Raw genomic sequence first — 26,884 nt, forward strand, 5'->3', positions numbered from 1 at the left:
AGGCACAGTAATCCCAGCACTTTGAGAGGACTGTTTAATGCCAGGAGCTCCAGCCCAGCTTGGGCAACACAGATCCCTGTCTCTACATAAAACAATAAAAATTTAAAAAAAAAATTTTTTTTTAATGCCCAAAACAATAGGGCATGATTCAAAATTGTCCTCTGAGCTGCCTCTCTGGTTCTTTCTGGGAAAAACGCTTAGGCAAGTTGAGAAAGGAAGGAAAGTTGGAATAATGGCAAAACTGTTAGAAGCATTCCTCTTATTTCCCTCCATTGCCTGTCCTCCCAACATTATACCCAAACTAGTTACAAAGCCATTCTGTAAAGAGATCTGGTACCTACAATTTCTTCAGATTTACACAATATCACTAGAATTTAATTTCTACAAGGGCAGGGATCTTTGTTGAGTGGCACACGGTAGACACTCAATAAATACTTGTTGAATAGATGGGTTAAGTGAAAGTGGCAGGGATCAACTAGTGTCCTGTGCTTAGGGTCTTTTAATAAAGATGGAAAGAATGACGTTAATCTTGTAGCAATTATCTTTTAAAGTCTGGGGATTAACAGTACTGTTATACTTCATTAAGGATGCCTCACGTTTTTCCAAAAATATATTTATTTTTAAAAACAAAAAATCAGATCAGTTTTATAGAGTCAAATTTTCCAAAGACAAACCAGAGTTTGGATTCCAGCTTAGAGTGCAAGTGAAGCATCAGTAATCTCATGCAGAAGGATTTGTCTCTGCAGGAGGTACATTCTGCTTGACTGCAAGCACTCAATTCTCTAAATCTGGTTTGTACTTCTGCCATCATTTTATTCCATTCCAGCGCTCTGGCATGCAAGGTAATCCATCTCTAAAATTCAAGACTTCCAAATTGAGATGAACGATTATTGGGCTTGGGTTGGGGTTTATAACCAATCCGATCATTGATCATTTGTTCCCGGCTCTTGGGATCACTGCTGAGCCCAATGGCTCCTTCTCCATCACTGCCTCCTACAACTTCCACATCTTCCTTCTGTTTCTTACGGGTCTGAAAGTATAAAAGTTTTAGGATTAAGGCAACATTCTTTCAATTAGCAAATGTTTATTTAGAACACCTACCATGTACTAGGCATGGGCTAAAGGATAGAGTTAGGGTGTAAAGAACAATAAACTGAAATCCTAGGTTTGGAATACTTAGGGGCACAATGAGGATATGGTGTTAAAAGTTGTAACCCCTGATCACTTGAGGTCAGGAGTGTGAGACTAGCCTGGCAAACATGGTGAAACCCTATCTCTACTAAAAATACAAAAATTTGGTGGGGGCACGGTGGCTTACATCTGTAATCCCAGCCCTTTGGGAGGCCGAGGCGAGCGGATCACGAGGTCAGGAGATCGAGACCATCCTAGCCAACATGGTGAAACTCCATCTCTACTAAAAATACGAAAATTAGCTGGGCATGGTGGCGCATGCCTGTAATCCCAGCTACTCAGGAGGCTGAGGCAGGAGAATCGCTTGAACCAGGAAGTCGGAGGTTGCAGAGAGCCAAGATGGCGCCACTGCACTCCAGCCTGGCGACAGAGCGAGACTCTGTCTCAAAAAAAAAAAAAACAAAAGATGTAACCCCTACCCTCCAGGATGTCACAGTCTAATAGGGAAACAGGCAAACAGACGATTATAGGGTGATTAGGGCTATGACCTATGACAGAGAGAAGTCTACACTGCCAAAGAGACAAGAGGTAAGAAGTTGGGGTGTGGTGGTACAACAGGAAGCTACAACTGGAAAGATGTAAGAGCAGACAAGGGGGAGCAAAGGGCATTTCAACAAATTTATTATTCTAGAGAATAGACAGAAAAATAAATTAGTAAAGAAATAACCACCAAAAATCTATAGCCTGACTGATCCCATGAGATTAAAAGTAACTCAAGAAGGTTTTATGCTATCTTATCAAAAAGTCTGGGTTTTGTGGCTTCATTTTGTTTTCAGATAAAAGGTTTGGCTCTTAAGTCACATGTGACTGCAGAATCCACAAAGTATGTCTTAGTTTGATCATTTTCAAAAAGAGACACTTATCCCATAACTGCCACTACCTGACTGTAAGGATAACAGATGATAACTTTCTCTGAGAGTGAAATGATGTTTTATCCAAAGTTACTTAATAATAATAGAAGAATGGCTCAGCTACTCAAATCACTGGAATTACCACCATTCTTCACCACTTGCTACTGAACTGTGGGCATTTAAATGCCAAGCATCAGGCTGACCGCAGTGGCTCATGCCTGTAAATCCCAGTGCTTTGGGAGGCCAAGGCAGGAGGATTGCTTGAGCCCAGGAGTGTGACACTAGCCTGGGCAACACAGTGTCACTCCATCTGTCTCTACAAATTTTTTTTTTTTCTTTAGACTGAGTCTCTGTCTGTCGCCAGGCTGGAGTGCAGTGGCGCCATCTCGGCTCACTGCAACCTCCGCCTCCTGGGTTCAAGCAATTCTCCTGCCTCAGCCTCCCAAGTAGTTGGGAATACAGGCACATGCCAGCACACCCGGCTAATTTTTGTACTTTTAGTAGAGACAGGGTTTCAGCATGTTAGCTAGGATGGTCTCAATCTCTTGACCTCGTGATCCGCCTGCCTTGGCCTCCCAAGGTGCTGGGATTTACAGGCATGAGCCACCGCACCCAGCCCACAAAAAAATTTAAAAATTAGCCAGGCATGGTGGCGCATGCCTGTATTCCCAGTTATTCAGGGGACCTGATGTGGTAGGATCACCTGAGCCTAGCAGGTCAAGGCTGCAGTGAGCTGTGATCATGCCACTGTACTCCAGCCAGGGTGACAGAGCAAGACCCTCTCTCAAAAATAAAAATAAAAAAATAAAATAAATGCCAACACTCACAAAGTATTACAGGGAATAAAATAAGGTATTGCCTTTTATGTGGCAAATGACCTTCCTGATTACTAGTAAGTGATGTTAGAAAGTTCTACCTAAATACCTTTATGAAAACAAGTTCGAAAAGGCAAACGACTCTATCATTCTGAGAATATCCAAGTGGAATGAAATCACTTAAAAGGCTTCCCACTTTGAGCAACTGCTGTTTCAGAAGCTAGAGTCACAGTAGTATAATCAAACTCATGTTGGTAATAAATGAAACAGGCCAGTTTTCTACTGGTTTCACTTTAGTTTAGGGCATGACTGTCCCTGCTTCCTAAGTTACTCTAAAACAAGGCAAAACCCACTAGATAACTGCCTTTAGTGGAAAGACTAACTCAATTGTGAGCTGGCTGTAGAGTCAAAGTTCAGCATGCTAGCATTTTATGAGATTCATTACAACTGAAGTTTAAGCCATACTTTAAAGCTCATCCTTAATAATATATGAGTTTTTAGAAAGCAAAAATTACGATACTTAGAGAACACTAAAGTCTCTTGGGATGAAGCAGGGGGAAAGAAATCTAAGTTATTAGTCTTCATATGAAGCATATACAATACATAATAAAGCTGTTGGTGAATACATGCAAAATGTACTGTCCTCTGCCATACAGTACAAGTACCTGCTAGGACAGCAAATGAAAATAGACTTGCATTGAGCCCTCCTTTGGACCTGGTATTGCAGGGATCAGATGCAGAGAGAAATATACTAATCCCTGACTTCAAGGAGCTCATGGCCCAGTGAGGGAAAACAAAAGCAAACAGACAATTACAACAGAGAGTGACAGTGCCTATGAGAGAGGTTAGCACAGGAGGATAAGGTTGAGCCTAACCCAGCTGGGGGCTGGAAGGAGTAAGAGTTAGCCTGGCAAAGAAAAAGAAAGGGCTTTTCTGGCAAAGGGAACACTGTGTATAGGCATTGAGATTAAAGATAACCCAGCAGTGAAAGTGGAGAGATAAGCAAGGACCAGCTCACAAAGGACCTCATATGCCATGCTAGGGAATTTGGAATTTATTCTGTAGACCACTGAAGAATTTAAGTCTTATTAATGGACATCTAATACTGTGTAGCAAGGCCACACTTAAAAATACATATGGGGCCCCTACTATGAACTAGATGGTAGGAACTCAATGGTGAAGCAAACAGACATGATTTCTGCAATCAACATTCCTAATGTAAATGATTTTAAAATAAATTGTAAATTACAATAAATGCTATGAAAAAAATATGGTGCTTTGTGAGAGCCTACAGAGATGGAGGCAGCATGGATAGGAATGACACATGTAACTTGGATATGGTCAAAAGTGGCCTCTTAAGTTGAAGAGTTGACATTTAAACGAAGACTGGAAGAAAGGGAGCACTCCAGGCAGGGGGAAATAATATGTGGAAAGTCTATGGAAGTGATAAACAGTTTGGCATGTTCAAGGAAATGAAAGGGAGCCAGTGTGGCTAGGGTATAGAGGGCAAGGCAAAGAATGGCACAAAATCAATCTGGAGAGACACTAGAACATACAAAATCTTGTAGGCCATGGTGAAGAATTCAGATTTTGTTATAAGTGCAGGAAACTACTGAGGAGTTTTAAACAGGAATGACAGGATTTGAAAATTTTTGAAGATCATTCTTGATACTGGATGCAGAATGCACTGAAAGAGACAAAAATGGAAGTAGAAGACCAGTTAGGATGCTACTACAATTATACAGGGAAAGATGGTTACTTAGCGCAGGACTGTAACAGTGGAGATGAAAAGGTATGGGTGGATTCTAGACATATTCTGAAGGTAGAACCAAAGGGTTTACAGACAGATCAAATATAAAGCATAAGAGAAAGGGAGGACTCAGGAATGACTGCTAGGTTTCTGGCCTGAGGAACTGAATTGATACTGAAATGGGAAACACTGGGGAAGAATGGAAGGGATGACTGGTTCAAGGGAGAAATCAAGAGTTTTTCTCTTTTCTTTTTTTAACATGTTAAGTGTAGTAGGCTGAAAAATGGCCCCCAAAGCTAGCAGGTCCTAATCCTGGAACCTATAAATGCCTTATATGGGAAAAGGGCCTTTGCAGGTGTGACTAAATTAAGGATCTTGAGATGGGGGGATTATCCTGGGTTAGTCAGGTAGGCCCTAAACACAATCACACATATCATTATAAGAAGGAGGCAGAGGAAGTTTTCACAGACAGAAAAGAAGACAATATGACTCTGAAGGCAGAGACTGGGGTGATACAGTCATGAGTCAAGGAATGCTAGGAGCCACCAGAAGCTAGAAGAGCCAAGGAATGGATTCTTCCCTAGATCCTCCATAGGGAATGTGGCCCTCCTGACACCTTGATTTCAGCCCAGCAATACTAATTTTTGGCCTATAAAACTGTGAAAGAATAAATTTCTGTTGTCTTAAGCCACGAAGTTTGTGGTACTTTGTTACAGCAGCCACAGGAGGCATACATGAAGTTTGAGATGCCTGTAAAGCATCCAAACAGAGATTTCAAATAAGCTGTTGGTTTTAAGAGTCTGAAGTTCAGAAGTTAAAGTTATTGTGTATGTATGTGTGTGTATATACATATTTATGTATGACAGAGAGTCTCACTGTTGCCCAGTGTGGAGTACAGTGGAGCCATCATAGCACACTGTAACCTCAAACTCCTGGGCTCAAGCAATCCTCCTGCCTCCGCCTCCTGAGTAGCTCAGGCATGCGCCACCCTGCCCAACATAGAGACAAGGTCTCACTATGTTGCCCAGGCTGGTCTCAAACTCCTGGCCAGAAAATGCTGGCATTACAGATGTAAGCCACTGTGCCCACACAAGAATTATTATCTTAAATATCCCTTAAGCTTTGAAAGTTGTATTCATGGCTGGGCGCAGTGGCTCACACGTGTAATCTCAGCACTTTGGGAGGCTGAGGTGGATGGATCACTTGAGGTCAGGAGTTGAGACTAGCCTGGCCCCAACGTGGCAAAACCCCGTCTCTACTAAAAATAAAAAAATGAGCCGGGCGTGCTGGCATGAACCTGTGGTCCCAGCTATGCGGGAGGCTGAGGCAAAGGTTGCAGTGAGCCAAGATCATGCCACTGTACTCCAGCCTGTGTGACAGAGCGAGACTCCATCTCAAAAAAACACAAAGTTGTATTCATACCTCCAGGTCCTTTCGAATGTTCTCAAACTCTTCAATGTCATCAAGCTTTAGCTCTAGGCGTGTTGGTTTTCGTCTCAGCATACTGAAGTCAACACTAAGGGCCAAACCCAGTGAACTATTAGCTGTTAAAAATGAAAGAGAGGAGGAAAATCTGAAGGTGATAAAGTCTCAGATACAAAACATAAAATCAATTTGCAAGTATGTACACTAAAGTGAATGGAAATATTAAAAATGTATTTGAATTCACACATAGACTTCTAAAGTCTTTTTTTTTTTTTTTTAAGAAATAGGATCTTGCTCTTTGCCCAGGCTGGAGTGCAGTGGCATGACCTTAGCTCACTACAGCCTCAACTTCCTGGGCTCAAGCAATCTTACTGCCTCAGCCTCCAGAGTAGCTGGGACTACAGGCATACACCGCCATACCTGGCTAATTTTTGTGTTTTTTGTAGAAATGGGATCTCTCTCTGATGCCCAGGCTGGTCTCAAACTCTTGGGCTCAAGTGTTCCTCCCTCCTCATTTTCCCAAAGTGCTGGCATTATAGGCAAGAGCTACTGTACCCAGCCAACTTCTAAAGTCTTTAAGTATGTGATTATTACATTTTTGTTACATTATGGAGATCTACAGCTCTGTAAAATCAAAAACTCTTTCTGTAAGAATTTAAAATAGCAAACTGCCTATAAGAGAAATTCTAGGCAACCATCACTTTAATCTCATGTTCCAGTCACATTCAAAGAAATACTCTAGCTAAAAGAATAAACTATCACATCTTATCTTAGTATAGTTAGAGGAGAAAGTGGACAAACCAGTGAATTTAATCTACTCTACATGAGAATTGTCAGAGATTTGTGATCACTCCTGAATGCTAAAATCAGTTTGCTAAATCTCAGGAAAACTCCAACTCACCAATTCACAGGATTATCCTCAGCGTCCAAACAGATCTTAAATGTGTACGTCATTCATTAAACAAACACTTCTTGTGTTCCAGCTACAGAGTTAAAAGGTACAGTCATAATCTGTGGGGAAAACAAAGAGAAAACTGTGATATTGTGTAACGAGAACCCTGATGAGGATACTGGCACTGGCATCACACAGGCACCTAATCCAGTCTGGGCTGAGTGTGGGGTGGACAAGGATGTCAGGCAAGCCTTCCTGGAGAAAATGATGTCTTAGTTGACTTCTGAAGGGCAGGCAGAGAGAAGAGTGCACAAGGTGGCTCAAGTACAGCTTTGGTAACATAGCAAGACCCTGTGTCTACAAAAAAGTAAAAAAAATAGCTGGGCTGGTAGTGTGTACCTGTAGTCCTAGCTACTCAGGAGGCTGAGGTGGAAGGATCACTTTGAGCCCAGGAGTTTGAGGTTGCCACAGTGAGCCATGACCTCACCATGAGACCCCAACTCAAAAAAAAAAAAAAAAGAGGCTCAAGAGAGCATTCCACAGCCTGAAATCCCAAGGTAATACTATGTTAACAAAAACCATTTTGCTTTGTTTTGTTTTTGAGAAAACACAACCCCCCCAATTGAGTTTAATATCTGTTGATGGCATCATTTGTATATTCTCCACAGCATCCCCTAGAGTGTATCTATAAAAACAGTCAGTAAATGTTTGTTGAATAAAAGGTGAGATCATTCTTGAGCACCGTGCTGTTTTTCCATTCCCATTCTTTACATTCTTATTTTAACACAAAAACCCTGTGAAGCTGACAAAATGATTCCTATTTCACACATAAAGAAGTCATCGAAGCAAGCTGTTCAGTTTGGTTAATAATTTTAGCCTCCTATAAAAATTATAAAGGTCAACATGATAAGCATTAAGTGAAAATGATGGAAGTGAAAACTCCTTGAAAGTATGTACAGATACAAATTATTACACGTATCTAGGATGAAACTAAGGACTGTGAAGTATACAAAGGAAGAAATAGTTCCTTCTCCCATGAAGCTTAGGATACTACAGGTGATATTATCAACACAAAACACTGGCACATTACATTTCAAATTGCTTTGTACTAAATCAGGCATTATCTTCTACCAGATTCCAATGCAGACAAATGGTAGAGAAAGCCAAAGTTCCAAAGAGGGAAAGAGAGGGATAGGGATACCTAAAAGAGGGAAAAAAAATCTATACATTTTACCTTTTCTGCAAACTGCAAAAAACTGGCCACTAGGGAGCAGTATAGAGTAACAGTTAAAAGTGTTGGCTGTAGAGGTTAAAGGGCACAGGTTTTAATCCCACTACACCACTGATCTTGAACAATTCGTTTCATTTCTCACTAGACCTTAGTTCCCTCATCTGTATCCTACTCTGCTGTTGTAGGACGTGAATAACGTAATGCAGAGTAAGCTCTTGGAATGTTATTTGGCATTTAATACCTGTTCAATAAATAACATCTATTATTGCTGTAAATGTTCTAGGGGGTTGGATGAGGATCTGGCCAGCTAGGGATACGTCAATATTTTGAGGATCTCCCACCGCCCACGTGGGGATAAAAACCTTATCCTGTTCGTCTCTAATGCCCCAGCATCCAGCAGAGCAGAGAGACGTACAGAGTTACCTGACACCTTCCTATCCATCATCTTACTCTCAATCTGATACAAAGACCGGGCTGAAGACAAATCAACAAAATCAGGCCGAAGCTCCTCCGCCGGGTCTTTATTTGACTTTGGCACTAGCGGGCTCTTCTAGGTTAATCTCTCGCCGCAGCCCAAATCCACCGCCGAGCCACTAAGCTCAGAGGGGGACCCTGGGAAGACTTCCGGACCATGGAGAACAGTCCTCGTCCCCTAGCTCCAGGCCTGTACCTCGGATCCCAGGCAAGGGTTTCTATGGTAACATGGTCCTCGGCTCCAAGAAGACGTAAACACCCCCGTAGGCCCGGGGGGCACAGCGGACCCCGGAAGCCCTTGACTCGCTCCAGAGTTCAGCCCCGAGCCGCGCGAGTCGACTCACCTACCTCTTTTCAAGCCGGCCTAGCCCCTTCCCGGAACCTCGGCTCCCCCCACGAAACTACTGCTAAGCCAACTGGACTACACTTCCCAGACTGCTTGGAGCCTCTCTCCGCAGAACCTCGTGTTCCGCGAGCTTTTCTTGGAGGTTCTAGGAGGGATGCTCCTCAATGCCACGACGCCATTTCCTACTACGACTTCCATCATGCTCCGCGCCGCTCCGGGGGCGGTGACCCCTCTTGGCCCACGTCCTGTCTGTGACGCAGTTCCTGTCAGTGACGCACTTCCCCTCTGCTGGGCGCGCAGTGGACGGTCTGAAAGGGAGTGCTCGGATTTCGCTGGGGCCTCGCGGCTCCAGAGCCCAGCATGGCTTCCTCGCGAGCCTCCTCCACGGTACGGAGCCCGGGAACTCAGCTCACTCTGGCAGGGAGCGCTAAGGGGGAAGGGGATCTCTGCGGGAAGGGGCCGTTAAGGAGCGGGAGAAGGTGGTGGAGGGCTGAGGAGGAAGGCTGCGGGACTCAGTGGTGTCCTACACAGCGGACCACCGTTTTCCTGATCCCTAAGCGCTTTCGTGGACTGTAGCTTATTTGCATCTCTCCCACTACAGCCCCAAAGGGCAAGCATCTCTTTCGACTCATCCAGTAACGGTGCTCCGAAATAGGGAAGTGTCTTGGCCCAAGGTTTATGCCTTTGGCAGATCTCAGAATTTTAATGAGACCTACTAACTCCTATTACCTCACGTCTAGGAACGTTTGAAATGTATACACTTGTGATGTTGTAACTTGTTATCCTTAGCACCGCGTTGGTTATTTCATCTATCCTTAGTATTTCCCCAGTGATGAGCAGTAATCCTGGAAGCATAAAACACGAGATTGAACACTTCCAACGGAATGAAGTAAACATTCCAGAGCAAACCTTTCATAGGAAAATACCCGAGAGAACCTCACTAGTTTTATTAATCCCGTCAACCAAAGTGAGGGACTGAAACACCCTCCCCCAACCCTCACCTCCTCAAATCAATGAAGAACGTCTTAATTAGTGTCCAGTTTGTCCTTTCGATTACGGAGGAAATAGGACTGTGAAACTCAGGGTGAGCTTCATTCTCTGGTGAAGTCCGGTAAATTGCCAAGATTAAACCGTAGTTTAATCCAGATCTTTGATTTAGCAGGCAACCAAAACTAAAGCACCCGATGACTTAGTTGCTCCGGTCGTGAAGAAACCACATATCTATTATGGAAGTTTGGAAGAGAAGGAGAGGGAGCGTCTGGCCAAAGGAGAGTCTGGGATTTTGGGGAAAGAAGGACTTAAAGCAGGAATCGAAGCTGGAAATATTAATATAACCTCTGGTAAGATGCAAATTGTGAGCCCGTCTTTATTTACCTCTTTGTGTAATGAATACCTTTCTAAACTTAAATATCACCAGTTTTATAATGTCAAAAAATTTCCTTTTTTTTTTTTTTTTTAGACAGTCTCGCTCTGTCGCCAGGCTGGAGTGCAGTGGCGCGATCTTGGCTCACTGCAACCTCTGCCTCCCGGGTTCAAGCAGTTCTGCTTCAGCCTCCCGAGTAGCTGGGATTACAGGCGCACACCACCACGCCCGGCTAATTTTTGTATATTTAGTAGATACGGGGTTTCACCATGTTGGTCTGGCTGGTCTCAAAACTCCCGACCTTGTGATCCGCCCACCTCGTCCTCCTAAAGTGCTGGGATTACAGGCGTGAGCCACTGCGCCCGGCAGAATTTGAGTTCTTAAACTTGCAGCTATAAGGCTGTATTTTGCCTACCCCCTTATAATCATGCAGAGAGCCTTTTTCTTACAATCTGTTATATAGTTTTTCTTCTGTGAGTGAGCAGTCTTATCAAAAATTCAGTGTACATTTGGATTCAGATTGATTCCATTTGTCTTCTGGAGATCTAACATAGTTCTGGCATTGGTTTGCAGCTAGAGTGGTTCATGATATTCTCCCTTTTGAAGTTTTGCAATTATTTTTTACCCAAAGTGAAATCTTTTTTTTTTTTTTTTTTTTTTTTGTGACAGAGTCTCACTCTCTTGCCCAGGCTGGAATGCAGTGGCATAACCTTGGCTTACTGCAACTTCTGCCTTTTGTGTTCAAGTGATTCTCCTGCCTCAGCCTCCCGATTAGCTGAGATTACAGGTGCCCGCCACCACACCCAGCTAATTTTTGTATTTTTAGTAGAGACTGGGTTTCACCATGTTGCCCAGGCTGGTCTCCAACTCCTGACCTCAAATGATCCACCCACCTCGGCCTCACAAAGTGCTGGGATTACAGGCATGAGCCATTGCACCTGACTGAGCTATCTTTTTTTATTATAAAAGTAATAGTGACCAAGCCTGATGGCTCACACCTGTAATCCCAGCAGTTTGGGAGGCTGAGAAGCAGGAGTCTGGCTTGAGTCCAGGAATCCAAGACCAGCCTGGGCAAATAGTGACACCCCATCTCTACAAAAAGTAGAAAATTAGCCGGGCATGGTGACACGTGCCTGTATTCCCAGCTAATTGGGGTTCTGAGGTGGGAGTTCAAGGCTGCAGTGAGTCATGACTGTGCCGCTGCACTCCAGCCTGAACAACAGAGCAAGACCCTGTCTCAAAAAAAAAAAGTTATTTTTCTTTTAAAAGATCAAACAATGTATAAATGTGTGAAGTAGAAAATTCTGTATTTTTTAAATTAATTGATTGTATATCTTTCTGAGAATTTTAATACAGCTATAAAAATATGTAATTTTTTCCATAAATGAAAACATGATACGTAAATTGTTGTATAACCCCCATTTTTCATTTATATACCATTGAGGATATCTTTCCATATCAGTAATGAGAGGTCTACTATATTTTTTAAATAAAATTATGCATATTTGTCCTAAGAAATTCAGACAATACCAAAGGGCATAAAATGAAGACTGCTCTGCAGTAGGGACATCTGTCAGGTTTCTCATTGATTCTCCCACACATTTTCTAAACACATGCACTGTAGCCTAGTGACTTTTTAAACTTTTTATACTGTTTTTAAACATAATGTCACCACTGTACCTCATTTTTTATCACTTGTATTTTGGTGTGGGTTTCAAAACTATTACTAGATTATCCAGAAATCCTTATAGTTGTGGAACTCTCATTTTCATGGTAATTATTTACAGTTTACTTGTTAATGGTTTGTTAAGTATCTCTATACTGGGTCTCCTTTAGAGAATAAATAGCTCTGGCCATTGTTACAATAATGTTTCTGTTACATCTTCTGGATAGACAGCCTAGTTAACTCATTTGCAAAAGATGTTCTGTATTCTTACTTGCTGGTCTCAGCCAAAGTGTGTGTTTATATAGGCGTAAAGTTAATAAATGAAACAAGAGGTGGCTTGAACCATTTTCTTGCCTTTTGAAGCTGTGTCATTTAGGTTTATGTGTTTGGCATAATTTAATATACTGAAAAACAGTAAACTATAAAATGTGTAATAGACAGTTACTTTTCCCTCAGGGCATACACAGACTGCAATTACTAGAAATTATTTCTATTTGAAGAAGATCTGCTGATGTTGCCTGTTTTCTTTTTAATAGGAGAAGTGTTTGAAATTGAAGAGCATATCAGTGAGCGACAGGCAGAAGTATTGGCTGAGTTTGAGAGAAGGAAGCGAGCCCGGCAGATCAATGTTTCCACAGATGACTCAGAGGTCAAAGCTTGCCTTAGAGCCTTGGGGGAACCCATCACACTTTTTGGAGAGGGTCCTGCTGAAAGAAGAGAAAGGTTGCCTTTCTAAATATTTACTTTTTTTCTTTATTATAATCACAGGGTTCTACTCCAAATTTTGGTTGATCATTTAGTTGAACTTTAATAGAACATCTCAAATCATGTTAACAATATCTTACTGTGTTTATGTGAGTTAGCCCATAATCTGTCTTAGGCCAATTTTTACTCCACTATTAATTTTTCTTTTTTGTGTGTTTTTGTTTTTGTTTTGTTTTGTGTTTTGAGACGGAGTCTTGCTCTGTCACCCAGGCTTGAGTGCAATGTCGTGATCTCAGCTCACTGCAGCCTCCGCCTCCCGAGTTCAAGCGATTTTCCTGCCTCAGCCTCCCAAGTGGCTGGGATTACAGGCACCTGCCACCACAATTTTTTTTTTTTTTTTTGTATTTTTAGTTATTTTTCATATTTTTGTATTTTTAGTAGAGACAGGGTTTCACCATGTTGGCCAGGTTAGTCTTGAAGTTCTAACCTCAAATGATTTACCCACCTTGGCCTCCCAAAGTGCTAGGATTACAAGCGTGAGCCTTCATGCCTGGCCCGTTTTTCTTTATAGACTGGGAAGAAGGTGCTAATGTGCTCCCTTGCCTCCCCTCCCCAGTGCGAGTTTTGAATTGGATAAACATTTGTTGTTGGGCTTTGAAAATAGAGACATCAAATGCATTCCATATCAATGACATAAAAAAATGATAAATGTTTTTTGGATTTTATTGAAGAGGGGTACCATCCTCGGATAATGCCCTCTTGTTATTTGCAGGTTGCGAAGTCTTTTAGTTGTGGTCTAGTCACACACAATTATGAGGAGCCCCTCTGGTCTCTCTGTCCACTGTCTCATCTCCCCTTCATCATCCAGCTAGTTGGAAAGGTCTTTTCTATTACTCCCTTGAGGTCCTTACCCTTATTTACTCTTCAGCCTGCTGCAAACTGACCAACCCCTACCACATTAAAATTGCTCTTTATTAAGATCACCAATCCACCTTTACTAAGAATAGCCCTAGTATACTGCCAGCCACTCCCTCCTTGAAATACTCCCTCCTTGAACTACTCCCTTTCCTTCATTCTCCTAAGACCAAATCCTCTTGGTTTTCCTCTTCTCTCACTAGCTAATTCTTCTCACTTACCTTCTAAACCTCTTTTTCTCTGCCTGCCCTTTACAGGCTGCCTTTTCCTCTACTTGCCCTTGGTGATCAGCTCTACTCCCACGGCATCATTCACTGTGTGTTCTGATGATTCCCAAATCTTTCATTGCAGCTCAGGTATCCCACAGGTACTTCAAACTTGAGACATCTGAATTGAAATATTTCCCCACCTCTCTCCTGTACTCATACAATTCTTAGTTGAAAATCTGCCTAGCCTCCTTTATAATCCATTAGCAAAATCTAGTCTGTTCTACTTGCGAGATACAACTCCAGCTATCTTCTTTGCTCTATCTTTACTGCTTTCAAATCTGCACTGTTGTGATAGCCCCAAACATGTTGTGTTAATTGCTTGCTTAAAATCCTAGATTGTCTTCTCATACTTGGAGTAAAAAACTCTTACTGTGGTCTGTAAGGCCTTCAGCCTTACCCATATCACCCTTCCTCAATTTACTAGAATAGCCACATTGTTCCTTATGGAATATGCTAGTTCTTTTTATGTCTTTCCACATAATTGGTCTATTTTTATTCTTCTGTCTTGGCTTGTAGAGGCTTTCTTTCTTCATTTTTTTTTCTTTGAGACGGAGTCTCGCTCTGTCACCCAGGCTGGAGTGCAATGGTGCAATCTCGGCTTACTGCAACCTCCACTTCCCAGGTACAAGCCATTCTCCTGCCTCAGCCTCCCAAGTAGCTGGGACTACAGGCACGTGCCACCATGCCTGGCTTATTTTTGTGTTTTTAGTAGAGATGGGGTTTCAACACGTTGGCCAGGCTGGTCTCAAACTCCTCAAGTGGTCAGCCTGCCTGGGCCTCCCAAAGTGCTGGGATTACAGACGTGAGCCACCGCGCCCGGTCTTTCTTCTTCATTTTTTATTTACCTGGATCCCTGTCAGACTTCTTATTCTTTTGTTTCAGCATAGATGCCACCTATTCAAAGAAGCCTTTCGTAACACCTAACCCCTCCGTTCTCTGTCATAGTATGTACTTTTATTAGCCTTTTCAAAGGGTATACTTTTTTATTATTGTTTAGTTTGTTTTTTCCACCAGCAAAGTCTATCTTATTCATTATTATGTTCCTTAAAGGAATCCTTTGAGTCACTACTGCTACTATCTGAATTTCAGTCCACCGTTGTGACTCAGAGCATCACTACAACAGTACTGTCTGATTTCCCTCCCTTTTAATCCATTCTTTGTACTGTTTCAGGGATCTTTCTTACCTGTAAATTCTCCTGAGCGCGGCATTAGCAATTCTTTGTGACCTGGCTCCTCCTTGCATTTGCAGCCCTATTCTTCACCAGTCCTCTTCTATGTTCCACGCTCCAGCCATATTGAATTATTTGTGACTGCAAGCTCAACATGTTTTTCTTACCTCCAGGCCTTATTTGTTTAACCCTCTGCCTGACATTTTCTCATTCTTGACCCCCTTGACCTGATTAATTGAGGACTCAATTTACATATTACCTTTTTTTTAATGAAGCCTTCCCTGATCCTCTAAGCTTAGTTAGATGCCCGTTACAAAGTCCCCTCTAGCACTCTGTGCTTACTGCTATAGTGATAGGTAATATAATGAATTATAGTTTGCCAGTACTCTCTGTTGTTTCCCCAGGACTAAGCTACTTGAAATCAAGAACTGATTCTTAGTCATCACTGTATAGTTAGCACCTGAGTCAGTATCCAGTACATTGTGGCACTGAGTGAAAGTTGGCAGTCTTCACAGACCAAGTGGTAGCAGCGTAGGGGCTCATTGACTCTAAACTGTATAGAGTAATTGCTTATAGTTGAATTTTGGGAATTTCCAAATAGAGAAGACTGAGTGGGAGAAACCACACTGGGAGTTTAGCCATCCCTTTTTGACTCTTAAAGAAGGTTCCTGGAGGGCCGGGCATAGTGGCTCATGCCCGTAATCCCAGCATTTTGGGAGGCTGAGGCAGGAGGATCACTTGAGCCCATAAGTTCAAGACTTGCCTGGGCAACATAGCAAGCCCTTCTCTCTACAGAAAAATTTAAAAATTAGCCAGTTGTAGCAGCGTACCTGTAGTCCCAGCCACTCGGGAGGCTGGGGTGGGAGGATCGCTTGAGCCCAGGAGGTTGAGGCTGCAGTGACCCATGATCATGCCACTGCACTCCATCTTGGGCAACAAGACCTCATCTCTTAAAAAGAAAAAAAAAAGGTTGCTAGGTGATTTGAACAGTGAGAGAATAGTAAAGGCTTGCTCCCATCTTAGGGGAGCTTTAATAACAGTGTTTAAAACTGTGTTAAAGTGTACTTTAAAAACAGTCTTATCTCAACCAGGTTTAAATTCTGATCTTTTTTTTTTTTTTAACAGGTTAAGAAATATCCTCTCAGTCGTCGGTACTGATGCCTTGAAAAAGACCAAAAAGGATGATGAGAAGTCTAAGAAGTCCAAAGAAGAGGTAGAACATGTTTTTAACTTCACAGTATAAACATGAAGGAAATGAGGGGATAGGTCTCTCGTTTTCTGCTTTCAATGTTTTGCTTTGCTAAGATGTTGGAGGGAAATGTCTTTGAAGGCTCTACCATTCAAGAATAGTTGCTGGCAGTAGTTTTGGTTCCTTTGTAAGTATGAATGGAGCTAAGTGAGTTTTCCAGTCAGGAAAGAATCATAGCATTCCTGGCATAACCATCTAATTACATATCATAGAAAAAAAATACAGTAGAAAGTCCTGTGCCTGATTTCATCCTATTACCGAACGAATTCACCTTCCTTCTGGGCAGTTAAAATGGAGAAATGACAGTTATAAGAGGAGTAGAATGCTTCAGACTTGACCTTTCTGCTCTTAATTTGTCTTTCAGTATCAGCAAACCTGGTATCATGAAGGACCAAATAGCTTGAAGGTGGCAAGACTATGGATTGCTAATTATTCATTGCCCAGGTAAAGAGAGCCTCCAGTAGAAAAAAGAAGCATATTTTTTGTGTGTGTTTCCTCTCAGGAACTGAGTGCTTGATAATGACTGTGGTTGTTAAATGAAATTGAGGGGTAGAGTAGAGATACATGTGGGTCCTTGTTTACAACCCTGTTGCTCCTGATGATGGTGTTTCTGTGTCACAGGGCAATGAAACGCTTGGAAGAGGCCCGACTCCATAAGGAGATTCCTGAGACAACAAGGACCTCCCAGATGCAAGAGCTGCACAAGTCTCTCCGGGTAAGATGCTCCCAGCGATTGTCCCACATCTTAAAGGTTCTTCATGTTTATTTGATTTTTCTACTTTGGCCCACCTCTGGGAAGGTAGAGGCAACTAGAGTGATTCCTCCCTGCTTGAGTTGAGCTGCTGTTACATGGAAGGACCATCAGTTAACGTGGCAGGAGCTTACTGTGCTTTGTACTCAGCAGAGGCCTATGGTTCTATTCTTTATTTCTCCCCGTTAATATGTCAAAGTTTCTCTGGGGTTTTCTGTTTATATTTAGCTGACTCAGAAGTTGTGATACTAAGACTGTAGAAAACAGTTGAGCACAGTGGCTCAGTCCCGTAATCCCAGCATTTTGGGAGGCAGAGGCAGGCGGATCACTTGAGCCTCAGGAGTTTGAGACCAGCCTGGTCAACGTGGCGAAACCCTGTCTCTACTAAAAATACAAAAATTTGCCAGGTGTGGTGGCATGCGCCTGTAATCCCAGGTACTTGGGAGGCTGAGAAGGGAGGATTGCTTGAACCCGGGAGGCAGAGTTTGCAGTGAGCCAAGATCACGCCACTACACTCCACCCTGGGCAACACAGCAAGACTCTGTCTCAAAAAAAAAAAAAAAAAAGACTATAGAAAACAGCATGCTGGAGTTTCATATAACTTCATTTATCAATGTATGTGTCTTCTAACAGCAGCAACAAAACCATAGAAGAATCTTGGGATGGGTTAAAACTGAAAAGCTGCTTTATTGTTCTTTTTATGGTGGAAAAGCAAAGGAACTCTTAGATTAACCTATTAATGATCACCGTGTGTGTGTTTTTTTTCTTTTTAAGTCTTTGAATAATTTTTGCAGTCAGATTGGGGATGATCGGCCTATCTCCTACTGTCACTTTAGTCCCAATTCCAAGATGCTGGCCACAGCTTGTTGGTAAGTTCCATTTTACAATGACATTTTTTCCTAAATGGGGAACAGGCACAGGAAAAAAATTAGCATTTGTGTTAGACGTCTATTTCTACGTCCTCTTTCTCTGCTTCTCATGATCACACTAAACTACAGATGTCAGTCAGTGCTCTACCTGTTGTATAATACAATGTAGCCTTGCTTTAGCCGTTCTCACTTTTCACCAGTGACCCCAGAGATCCATTACACAAAGCACTCTGTCACATTCTTGACACTAGTGTTTTGGAACAGGTCCTATAGTGAGTTTATAGACCAACTAGTATCCATAACTCAGTCTGGCTTTTCTTTTCCAGTTATGTGACCTTGCTAAGATACTTAATTTCTGTAAGCTTCAGTGTCCTTATCTGTAAAGTGGGATGAGGTAGTGTTTGTAAAGCATTTTGCCTTGACAGTGCCCGGTATGTAGTAAGGACTCATTAAACGTTAATTATTGGTTTATCTTTGTTTTATTTTCTTATTCATATGTGGATATGCAGAAAACTCAGGATGTGGTAACTTTGTTGTTTTGTTTGAGTTTGGTTGTGTTTTTCTGTGTGACGTGGCTATCTAATGAGAAAGGAAACTTAGATTGAATACACAGGAGCTGCTTGACTAGGCCAACCTTGAGATGGGTTCAGGAGAAAGCCAAGGGTCTGCACAAATGAGTCCACCTCTCCAAGCCTCATTACCTTCATTATAAAGTTTGATCATTCCTGCCGTACCTGCTTCACAGGTCTGTTAGATCATCCGAGATAATAGATATAAAAGTAATTTGTTGAAAAATTTCCAAAATAAGAAGTCTCTAAAAAGTTTAAGGCCAGCCAGGCACATGGTGGCTCACACTTGTAATCGCAGCACTTTGGAAGGCCACAGCAGGAGGATCACTTGAGGCCAGGAGTTTGAGACCAGCCTGGGCAGCATAGTGAGACCCTGTCTCTACAAAATCTTTTTTTTTTTTTTTTTTTTTTTTTGAGACTGAGTGTCACACTTTCGCCCAGGCTGGAGTGTAGTGGCGCGATCTCGGCTCACTGCAAGCTCTGCCTCCTGGGTTCACGCCATTCTCCTGCCTCAGCCTCCCAAGTAGCTGGGACTACAGGCGCCCGCCACCACGCCCAGCTAATTTTTTGTATTTTTAGTAGAGACAGGGTTTCACCGTGTTAGCCAGGATGGGCTCGATCTCCTGACCTTGTGATCTGCCCACCTTGGCCTCCCAAAGTGCTGGGATTACAGGCGTGAGCCACAGCACCCGGCCCAAAAAATTTTTTAAAATTTACTTAATTTTTTAAAACGTTAGCCAGGTGTGGTGGCATGCGCCTGTTAGTCCCAGCTACTCAGGAGGCTGGGTGATAGAATTGCTTGAGCCTGGGAGGTTGAGGCTGCAGTGAACTGTGATCACCCTACTGCACTCCAGCCTAGGTGACAGAGTGACACTCTTTCTCAAAAAAAAATTTAAATACTTTGTAATCAGCAAAATACTATTCATATTTAAGGATGGTATCACTATTAATATTAGTATTGTTGGATAGTTTAATTTGCCCCACCTTCCCTCACAAGTGGATCCAAAAGTTAAGGAGAATGGCTACTGGTGTAGTGTTAATTATAGTCCAATAAAAGCCTCTGGTTGCGTGCGGGCTGGAGGTAGCTTTTTCTTCTATAACCCTTCCAACTAAAAGGCTTTTATTTTTCTGTCAGCCATTGTAAAGTTTATTGGGGGTGAGAAGAGATTGTCCTTTAGTAATATTACCAAGGTACCTTTTCCTTCCCAGACCAACCCTGGCTGAGATGCTTTCCTTTGTATTTGATAGGAGTGGGCTTTGTAAGCTCTGGTCTGTTCCTGATTGCAACCTTCTTCACACTCTTCGAGGTAAGTTAGAGTCTTATCCAAATCTCAGTCTTTTTCCCAGTGTGAACTCAGTTAAGCCTTAAACTCTACTTGACACTCAGACCCCATACACAGCATTAATCCTTGATTTGATTTGACTTAGTTTTCTCTGGCTGCAAGACTGGACTATCACAACTTCCTACACATCCACTTTTCTCTCATGTCCAGTCACACTCTGGCATTTTATAATCTCTAAACCAAAAACCACAATGGGTTTTTTTGTGTTTTGCTTTTTTAAAAATGTAATTCAAATATTAGCTTAAATTAAAATAGTTCATGTTTTAATAGTTGAATAGTCACTTGAATACTCTATATGTCCACATGTTCCCTAGTATATAACATGGGTTATAAAGAGGCAGGAACCTTTTAACTTGCATCTCTTACACTCCTTTAGGGCATAACACAAATGTAGGAGCAATTGTATTCCATCCCAAATCTACTGTCTCCTTGGACCAAAAAGATGTCAACCTGGCCTCTTGTGCGGCTGATGGCTCTGTGAAGCTTTGGAGTCTCGACAGGTGAATATCACTGTTCTGTGGCCCACACTGCCATCACTAAAGTAGATGTTTGATTGGTTGGTCCCCAGGACCTCAGTAAAAATCTGGCATTTAGGCCATGCGCAGTGGCTCACACCTTAAGGCTGAGGCAGGAGAATTGCTTAAACCCAGGAGGTGGAGGTTGTGGTGAGCTGAGATTGCACCACTGCACTCCCACTTGGGTGACAGAGCAAGACTCCGTCTTGAAAGAAAAAAAAAAAAATCTGGCATTTAACCCCCAAGATGGTTTAAGAGTCAAGGTAACTTAGTGTGAAAATGAAGTAAGTGGAAGATTTCATTCTTAGGCCTGTTCTTACTAAAGGAGTTATGTCCGTTTTTTCTTATCTGTTAACTTTGGATCTTGATTTTTGCCTATAGCCTAGTGACCACTATTTCCTAGCTCCATTTGTTCCAGAAAGATCCAGCCTACCTCCTACATGATAGATTAACAATGAACTTAAGATAATATTCTTGGCAGTTCATTGGTTCTTAGCAGACAGCCACAGAGGAGAGGAAAGTGAGGTTCTGTCTAGCAGTATTACCATGGAGACGTCTCCTCCCAATAGCATAAATACATTACCTAGAATGTATTTTCCAACTACAACAGTTTTTAGAAATGTGTTTATATGATTGTTTTCCAAAAAAAAACTTTGGAAGCATCCTGTTGGCCAAAAGGCATCTGAAATTAATTGTTTAGTTTTCTTTCTTTGGGAAAACACACGAAGGTTTTTACCTGAGAATTTTTATGAGAGCTAATTAGTGTCTTCACTCCTCACCAGACAGGGTCTCACTTATGAGCACAGCAAGTTTTAATTGGCTTTGGTAATACTTAGCAATATTTATTCCCCTCGGGCTTTGGCTTGTTCTGTGTATGCACATTGACAAAGTTCCCTTTTTAATTGTGCTCCTTAGAGTCCATGTTTATTTCCTTTTGCTGATGTTCAGATCTTTTGGTGGTTGCTGGGTAGCAGAATTTAATGGCCACCAAAAGGAGACTAAGCCTCATCTCTATTTAGGAGTTCCTTTTTCATTTGGATCTTGGAACAGGCCTAAATTTGAAAAAGGTTTATCTGTAATCCACTTGTACCAAAACTGTGTGATTTCTGTGTCCTTATATGTCTTCCAAAGCATGTTTTCTTTCTAGAATCCAGGTACCTCCTTTGGTGCAGAATGACTATTTTGCTTATTGGGCCAAAGTATTTTACAAGTGTAGTTACAATTTAGCCTCTCGTGTTGTACAGAATGAGTATATCTGCACAAAAGGTAAGCAGTTTTGTGAACATTTATATGTCTATAAAATTGTTTATATGTTTGGTTCCTTTCCAGTGATGAACCAGTGGCAGATATTGAAGGCCATACAGTGCGTGTGGCCCGGGTAATGTGGCATCCATCAGGACGTTTCCTGGGCACCACCTGGTGAGCCATCCTGTTATTGTTTTATCCATGTAGGCCTGTGGCATCTTCTTAACCCTTTATGGCTATCTGCCAGGTAAATTTTTAGAGCAGAGATCTTCAGGTAGGATTTTCTTGGGCTGCAGGGAATTGGAATCAGAGGAGAATGTTTAATATAGTGAGGGCTAAGTATATTTGCCTTTTTTTTTTTTTTGAGGTGGAGTCTCACTCTGTCACCCAGGCTGGAGTGCAGTGGCGCGATCTCGGCTCACTGCAGCCTCCGTCTCCCGGGTTCAAGTAATTCTCCTGCCTTGACCTCCTGAGTAGCTGGGACTACGGGCGCGTGCCACCATGCCCAGCTAATTTTTTTATTTTTAGTAGAGACAGGGTTTCACCATTTGGCCAGGCTGGTCTTAAACTCCTGACCTCAAGTGATCTTCCCGCCTCAGCCTCCCAAAGTGCTGGGATTATAGATATCAGGTAATGCGCCCAGCCATATTTGCCTTTAAATTACAATTAATCTGAAATTTCAGAGTTACAAATTACCAGAAAACAAGGATTTTCACTCTTGTCCAATGCTACAGGTATATAAGTTTCCCTTCCTGGTTCTGTAAGTTCAGGGAGGCTAGAATCTGTTAGAGAACTTTTCCATTAAGTTATAATTTACATACAATGGAATGGATTTATTTTAGGTGTACAGTGCTGTCAGTCTTTACAAATGCATACCATTCCTGTGACCCACAGCCCTGTCAATATAGAGAACAGTCCATCACCCCAGAAAGGCCCCTCATGCCCTTTTCCAGCCAACTCCCCCTTCTAAAGCAACTACTGATCTGACTTCTGTCACCATAAATTAATTATGTCTATTCATACTGTGAATTCATTTGTGGCAGGCTTCTTTCACTCAGCATAACATTGTTAAGAGTCATTCATGTTGTTGCATGTATCAGTAATTTCTTTTTATTGCTGGGGGTTATTCATTTTTATGACTGTGCCATAGTTTATCCATTCTCCTGTTGATGGACACTTGGGCTGTTTCCAGGTCTGGTCCAGTCAGAATGAAGCTGCTATAAATATTCTTGTACCAGGCTTTTTGTGGACATGAGTACAATTGCTGGGTCACAGGGTAGAGGTATTAGATGTATATTTAACTTTTTTAAACTCCTCACCAGTTTTCCAAAATGGTTACACCATTTTACATTCCTGGAGTTCTGGTTACTTCACATCCCTGTTAACATTTGGTGTTGTCAGTCTTACAATTTTGCCCAGTCTAGCAGGTGTGTAGTGATCTCCCATGATTTTCATCCTTATTACCCTGATTGCTATTGCTCTTGAGTGCTCTGTCATATGCTTTGCCTGGTTTTTTTAATTGAGTTTGTCTCTTTTGTCTTTATTTCCATGTGCATAGTCAGTTATACCACCTTGTATTGAAGAGACTTTCCTTTCTCTGTTGGAATTGTTTCAGTACCCTTGTTGAAAAACATCTGATCATATATGTGTGGTTATTTCTGTACTTCCTATTCTCTTCCATTGATCTATTTGTGTATGAGTGATTTTTGTATCCCCAGCGTCCAATTTAGGGCCTAGTAAATGTATAAATGCTTGATGAATGAAAGAATATAACAGTGGAGGAAGAAAGAAGGCAACAGTCTTTGCTGGGCCATTCTTGGGGAATCCTGTTATTAAAATAGCCACTAGGTTGGGCATGGTGGCTCACACCTATAATCCCAGCACTTTGGGAGGCCAAGGTGGGTGGGTCACCTGAGCTCAGGAGTTCGAGACCAGCCTGGCCAACATAGTGAAACCCCATCTCTACAAAAAATACAAAAATTAGCCAGGCATGGTGGTGCACAGTTGTAGTCCCAGCTACTCAGAAGGCTGAGGCAGGAGAATGGCTTGAACCCGGGAGGTGGAGGTTGCAGTGAGCCAAGATTGCGCCACTGTGCTCCAGCCTGGGCAACAGAGTGAGACTCTGTCTCAAAAAAAAAAAAAAGCCCTAGAGGTTTACAGCAATTCCATGGTTTTCAGCTAGCACCTAAGGCAGATAAGCTTAGTTGTTGAGTCATTGTTTATGTCAGAAAGGAGCTTCCTGTTAATATGGTTATATGAATAGTTTCAGAAGCATTAATAACTTAAGTTATAATGACTTATAATACCTTATGTGTTGTAGAAACTGAATAAATACCAGCTGGGTGATGTTAGTGTGATTTGGTTTTAGCTATGACCGTTCATGGCGCTTATGGGATTTGGAGGCTCAAGAGGAGATCCTGCATCAGGAAGGCCACAGCATGGGTGTGTATGACATTGCCTTCCATCAAGATGGCTCTTTGGCTGGCACTGGGTAAGACTTCTCCCATGTAGCCAGGGGCAGTTCAGTACTCTCACCTCTTATGTATACCTGCTTCAACAGAGAACTGGATTCAAAGTGTTCATTTATAACTTATTTTATCAGGGGACTGGATGCATTTGGTCGAGTTTGGGACCTACGCACAGGACGTTGTATCATGTTCTTAGAAGGCCACCTGAAAGAAATCTATGGAATAAATTTCTCCCCCAATGGGTAAAATAAACACACTGAATGAGGGGCGAAAAAGGTTCTGGGTCAGCAAGTACTCTATTTCTAACTTCAGTACTGCATCCAATCCACAGCTATCACATTGCAACCGGCAGTGGTGACAACACCTGCAAAGTGTGGGACCTTCGACAGCGGCGTTGCGTCTACACCATCCCTGCTCATCAGAACTTAGTGACTGGCGTCAAGTTTGAGCGTAAGCTTTCCTCCTATTTTAGGTCTAAATGACACAGACAAACAGTATTGTGTTCCCGTGGAATGCAGGCCAGGCTTTAGCTTAACTGAGAAGTAAAACAGGAGAGAATTTGACCTACTGGTAAAGGAGCAAATTATAATTTCCTTCCCCCTGCCATACCCTTAGATCTGTGGGAAAGCATGCTTCTCGTTGCAGGAAGTAAAGCAGACTTTCATGAGTGCTTTGCTTCATTCTTTCCTCCATGGATGCTCTGAGCACTGAATCCTTAATATTATTCTGAATAGATTCTCGGTCAGGGAATGAGCCAAAAGACCTTACTGTTATTTGTTCCCTTAAGTCTGTAGAAACAAGTTTTTTTAAAAATAGTATGTTTTTTAAAAATAGTATGTTTTTGCAGACTTTTGTGCTTTTGTCTTCTCTTTTGAATACTTGAATTCCTCAAGCAGTTCCCCTTCTCTTCTCCTGTAGCTATCCATGGGAACTTCTTGCTTACTGGTGCCTATGATAACACAGCCAAGATCTGGACGCACCCAGGCTGGTCCCCGCTGAAGACTCTGGCTGGCCACGAAGGCAAAGTGATGGGCCTAGATATTTCTTCCGATGGGCAGCTCATAGCCACTTGCTCATATGACAGGACCTTCAAGCTGTGGATGGCTGAATAGATGACAATGGAAAAAGGACTTGAACCTCAAGCTCTCTCTTAGGAGCTGTTTTCCTCAAAAGAGAAGAATTGAAGTGTTTAGTTCTATCATGTTTTCTGCCAATTACCATGCATAGACCCTCAGTAGAATTGGATTTCCATGTCAGCCCCCACTCCAGGAAGGTAGCCCAATCCCTAGGTGATGGGGAACCCCTCTCATGGTTGAAAATTTATTACCTTTTTACGCCCTGCCACAAACTGTGTAGACATTGTTTTTATTAATCTTTTGTTTGGCTGGGCGTGGTGGCTCACGCCTGTAATCCTAGCACTTTGGGAGGCCGAGGTGCGTAGATCGCTTGAGCTCAGGAGTTCAAGACTAGCCTGGGCAACATGGCAAATGCTGTCTCTACAAAAAATACTAAAATTAGCCGGTCGTGGTGGCTTGTGCCTGTGATTCCGGCTACTTGGGAGGCTGAGGTGGGAGGGATTGCTTAAGCCTGGGAGGCGGAGGTTGCAGTGAGCCGAGATTGCGCCATTGCGCTCTAGCCTGTGTGACAGAGCAAGACCCTGTCTCAAAAAAAAAAATTTGTTCGAATGCCTTATAGCCTTCCTCACAGCACCCACAATTGTGACTGACTCTGCATTTTTAATTCTTGAAACTTGGCTTTCCATAACATGGTACATGCTTCAGGACTACATGTGACCCAGAGAGCAAGGTGGCTGAACTATAGTCTGGAAGTCCTCAGGTAAAGAGGCACATCTCACCACTCATTGGTTAAACCATGCATCATAGCGAGCACTTTTCCTTTCCCTGGAGAATGGGATGTGAAGCAGTAGACCGCAGCCACGCCGATGGTTATACAGTGAAGAAGACTTCACCTCTTCCTATTGAGTTTGCTTGGAATGCTGACAGCATCAGGCAACTCTGAACTGAACATTTGCTTTGTCAGAAAGTATCTTTTATTTTACTTTGAAGTTTGGCAACCTTCATGTTACCCCAAAGCAAAACCATTGTGTCAGGAGTCAAACAAATGTTTAGAAAGCAAACATGATGTCTCTATTGTACAACCTCCTTTCTGTTGGCTATTTAAAGGATGTACTTCGTGTATTAAAGGGTACTTTATGTTGAAGTAACTGGAAAAAAACCCTAATGGGTATTCCTAAACCTTTTCTTTATTCCACATTTGCTACAGTAAAATCCTGTTACAAAACTACCCTATAAAGAATTATTTTCTATAGTTAAGCATTTTCTGAATCCTAGCCATTGGTCCATAGAGGTCTCCTTTTTTTGGTTTGGGATATAATGGATGATCTCAAATATGGATCACTCTGATTTATGTCTCCTTAGCACCTTGTTAACAATTTTTTTAAAAATAGAAGGCTGTTTGCATTTTGGGCCAGACTGCCAGTAAGCCAGGCCTGGACTCAATTACAGTTCTTACTTGTCTGTCATGCACCTCTTTTCAGCTCAACTATACAACCTCTGAACTCTCAAATTACACAGTAAATTCAAAAAATATATACGAATTTGGAAGAAGAAAAGGTTGTCTACAGAGGAGAGTTATTAAAGAAAGGCTTCTTGGCCCGGCACGGTGGCTCAGACGTGTAATCGCTTGAACCTGGGAGGCGGAGGTTGCAGTGAGCCAAGATCACGCCGTTGTACTACAGCCTGGGCAACAGAGCAAGACTCCATCTCAAAAAAAAAAAAAAATTTGCTGTTGCA

At 42.2% G+C, this 26,884-nt stretch overlaps 2 protein-coding genes across 4 annotated transcripts; one reads left to right on the forward strand and one right to left on the reverse strand.

Annotated features, from left to right (window-relative positions):
• Nucleotides 1–597: 597 nt before the first annotated feature.
• Nucleotides 598–9,164, reverse strand: CDC26 (cell division cycle 26). Its single transcript, NM_001133910.1, is given in 4 exon segments — nucleotides 598–1,030; nucleotides 6,030–6,151; nucleotides 6,934–7,043; nucleotides 8,978–9,164. Coding segments are annotated over 2 exon segments (258 nt in total). The 5' UTR covers nucleotides 6,111–6,151; nucleotides 6,934–7,043; nucleotides 8,978–9,164; the 3' UTR covers nucleotides 598–853.
• Nucleotides 9,165–9,231: 67 nt separating this feature from the next.
• On the forward strand, nucleotides 9,232–26,380 carry PRPF4 (pre-mRNA splicing tri-snRNP complex factor PRPF4). 3 transcript variants are annotated; one of them, XM_024251783.3, is made up of 14 exons: nucleotides 9,232–9,362; nucleotides 10,135–10,315; nucleotides 12,541–12,727; nucleotides 16,188–16,275; nucleotides 16,676–16,755; nucleotides 16,933–17,026; nucleotides 17,837–17,931; nucleotides 19,749–19,807; nucleotides 20,220–20,343; nucleotides 21,688–21,777; nucleotides 23,972–24,094; nucleotides 24,206–24,313; nucleotides 24,403–24,521; nucleotides 24,990–26,375. In XM_024251783.3, the coding sequence occupies exons 1-14, from the start codon at nucleotides 9,336–9,338 to the stop codon at nucleotides 25,181–25,183; spliced, it is 1,569 nt and encodes a 522-aa protein (XP_024107551.1). In that variant the 5' UTR covers nucleotides 9,232–9,335; the 3' UTR covers nucleotides 25,184–26,375.
• The last annotated feature ends 504 nt before the right edge of the window (nucleotides 26,381–26,884 follow it).

This window comes from Pongo abelii, chromosome 13 (assembly GCF_028885655.2).
Source record: "Pongo abelii isolate AG06213 chromosome 13, NHGRI_mPonAbe1-v2.0_pri, whole genome shotgun sequence".
NCBI classification, from domain to species: Eukaryota; Metazoa; Chordata; class Mammalia; order Primates; family Hominidae; genus Pongo; species Pongo abelii.

Excerpts from the sequence above, each read along its gene's own strand:
- PRPF4 (XM_024251783.3), top strand. The coding sequence starts at position 9,336 with ATGGCTTCCTCGCGAGCCTCCTCCACG. Across the intron at positions 10,316-12,540 it reads AAATATTAATATAACCTCTG|GAGAAGTGTTTGAAATTGAA; the intron begins GTAAGATGCAAA and ends TCTTTTTAATAG. Across the intron at positions 12,728-16,187 it reads CCTGCTGAAAGAAGAGAAAG|GTTAAGAAATATCCTCTCAG; the intron begins GTTGCCTTTCTA and ends TTTTTTTAACAG.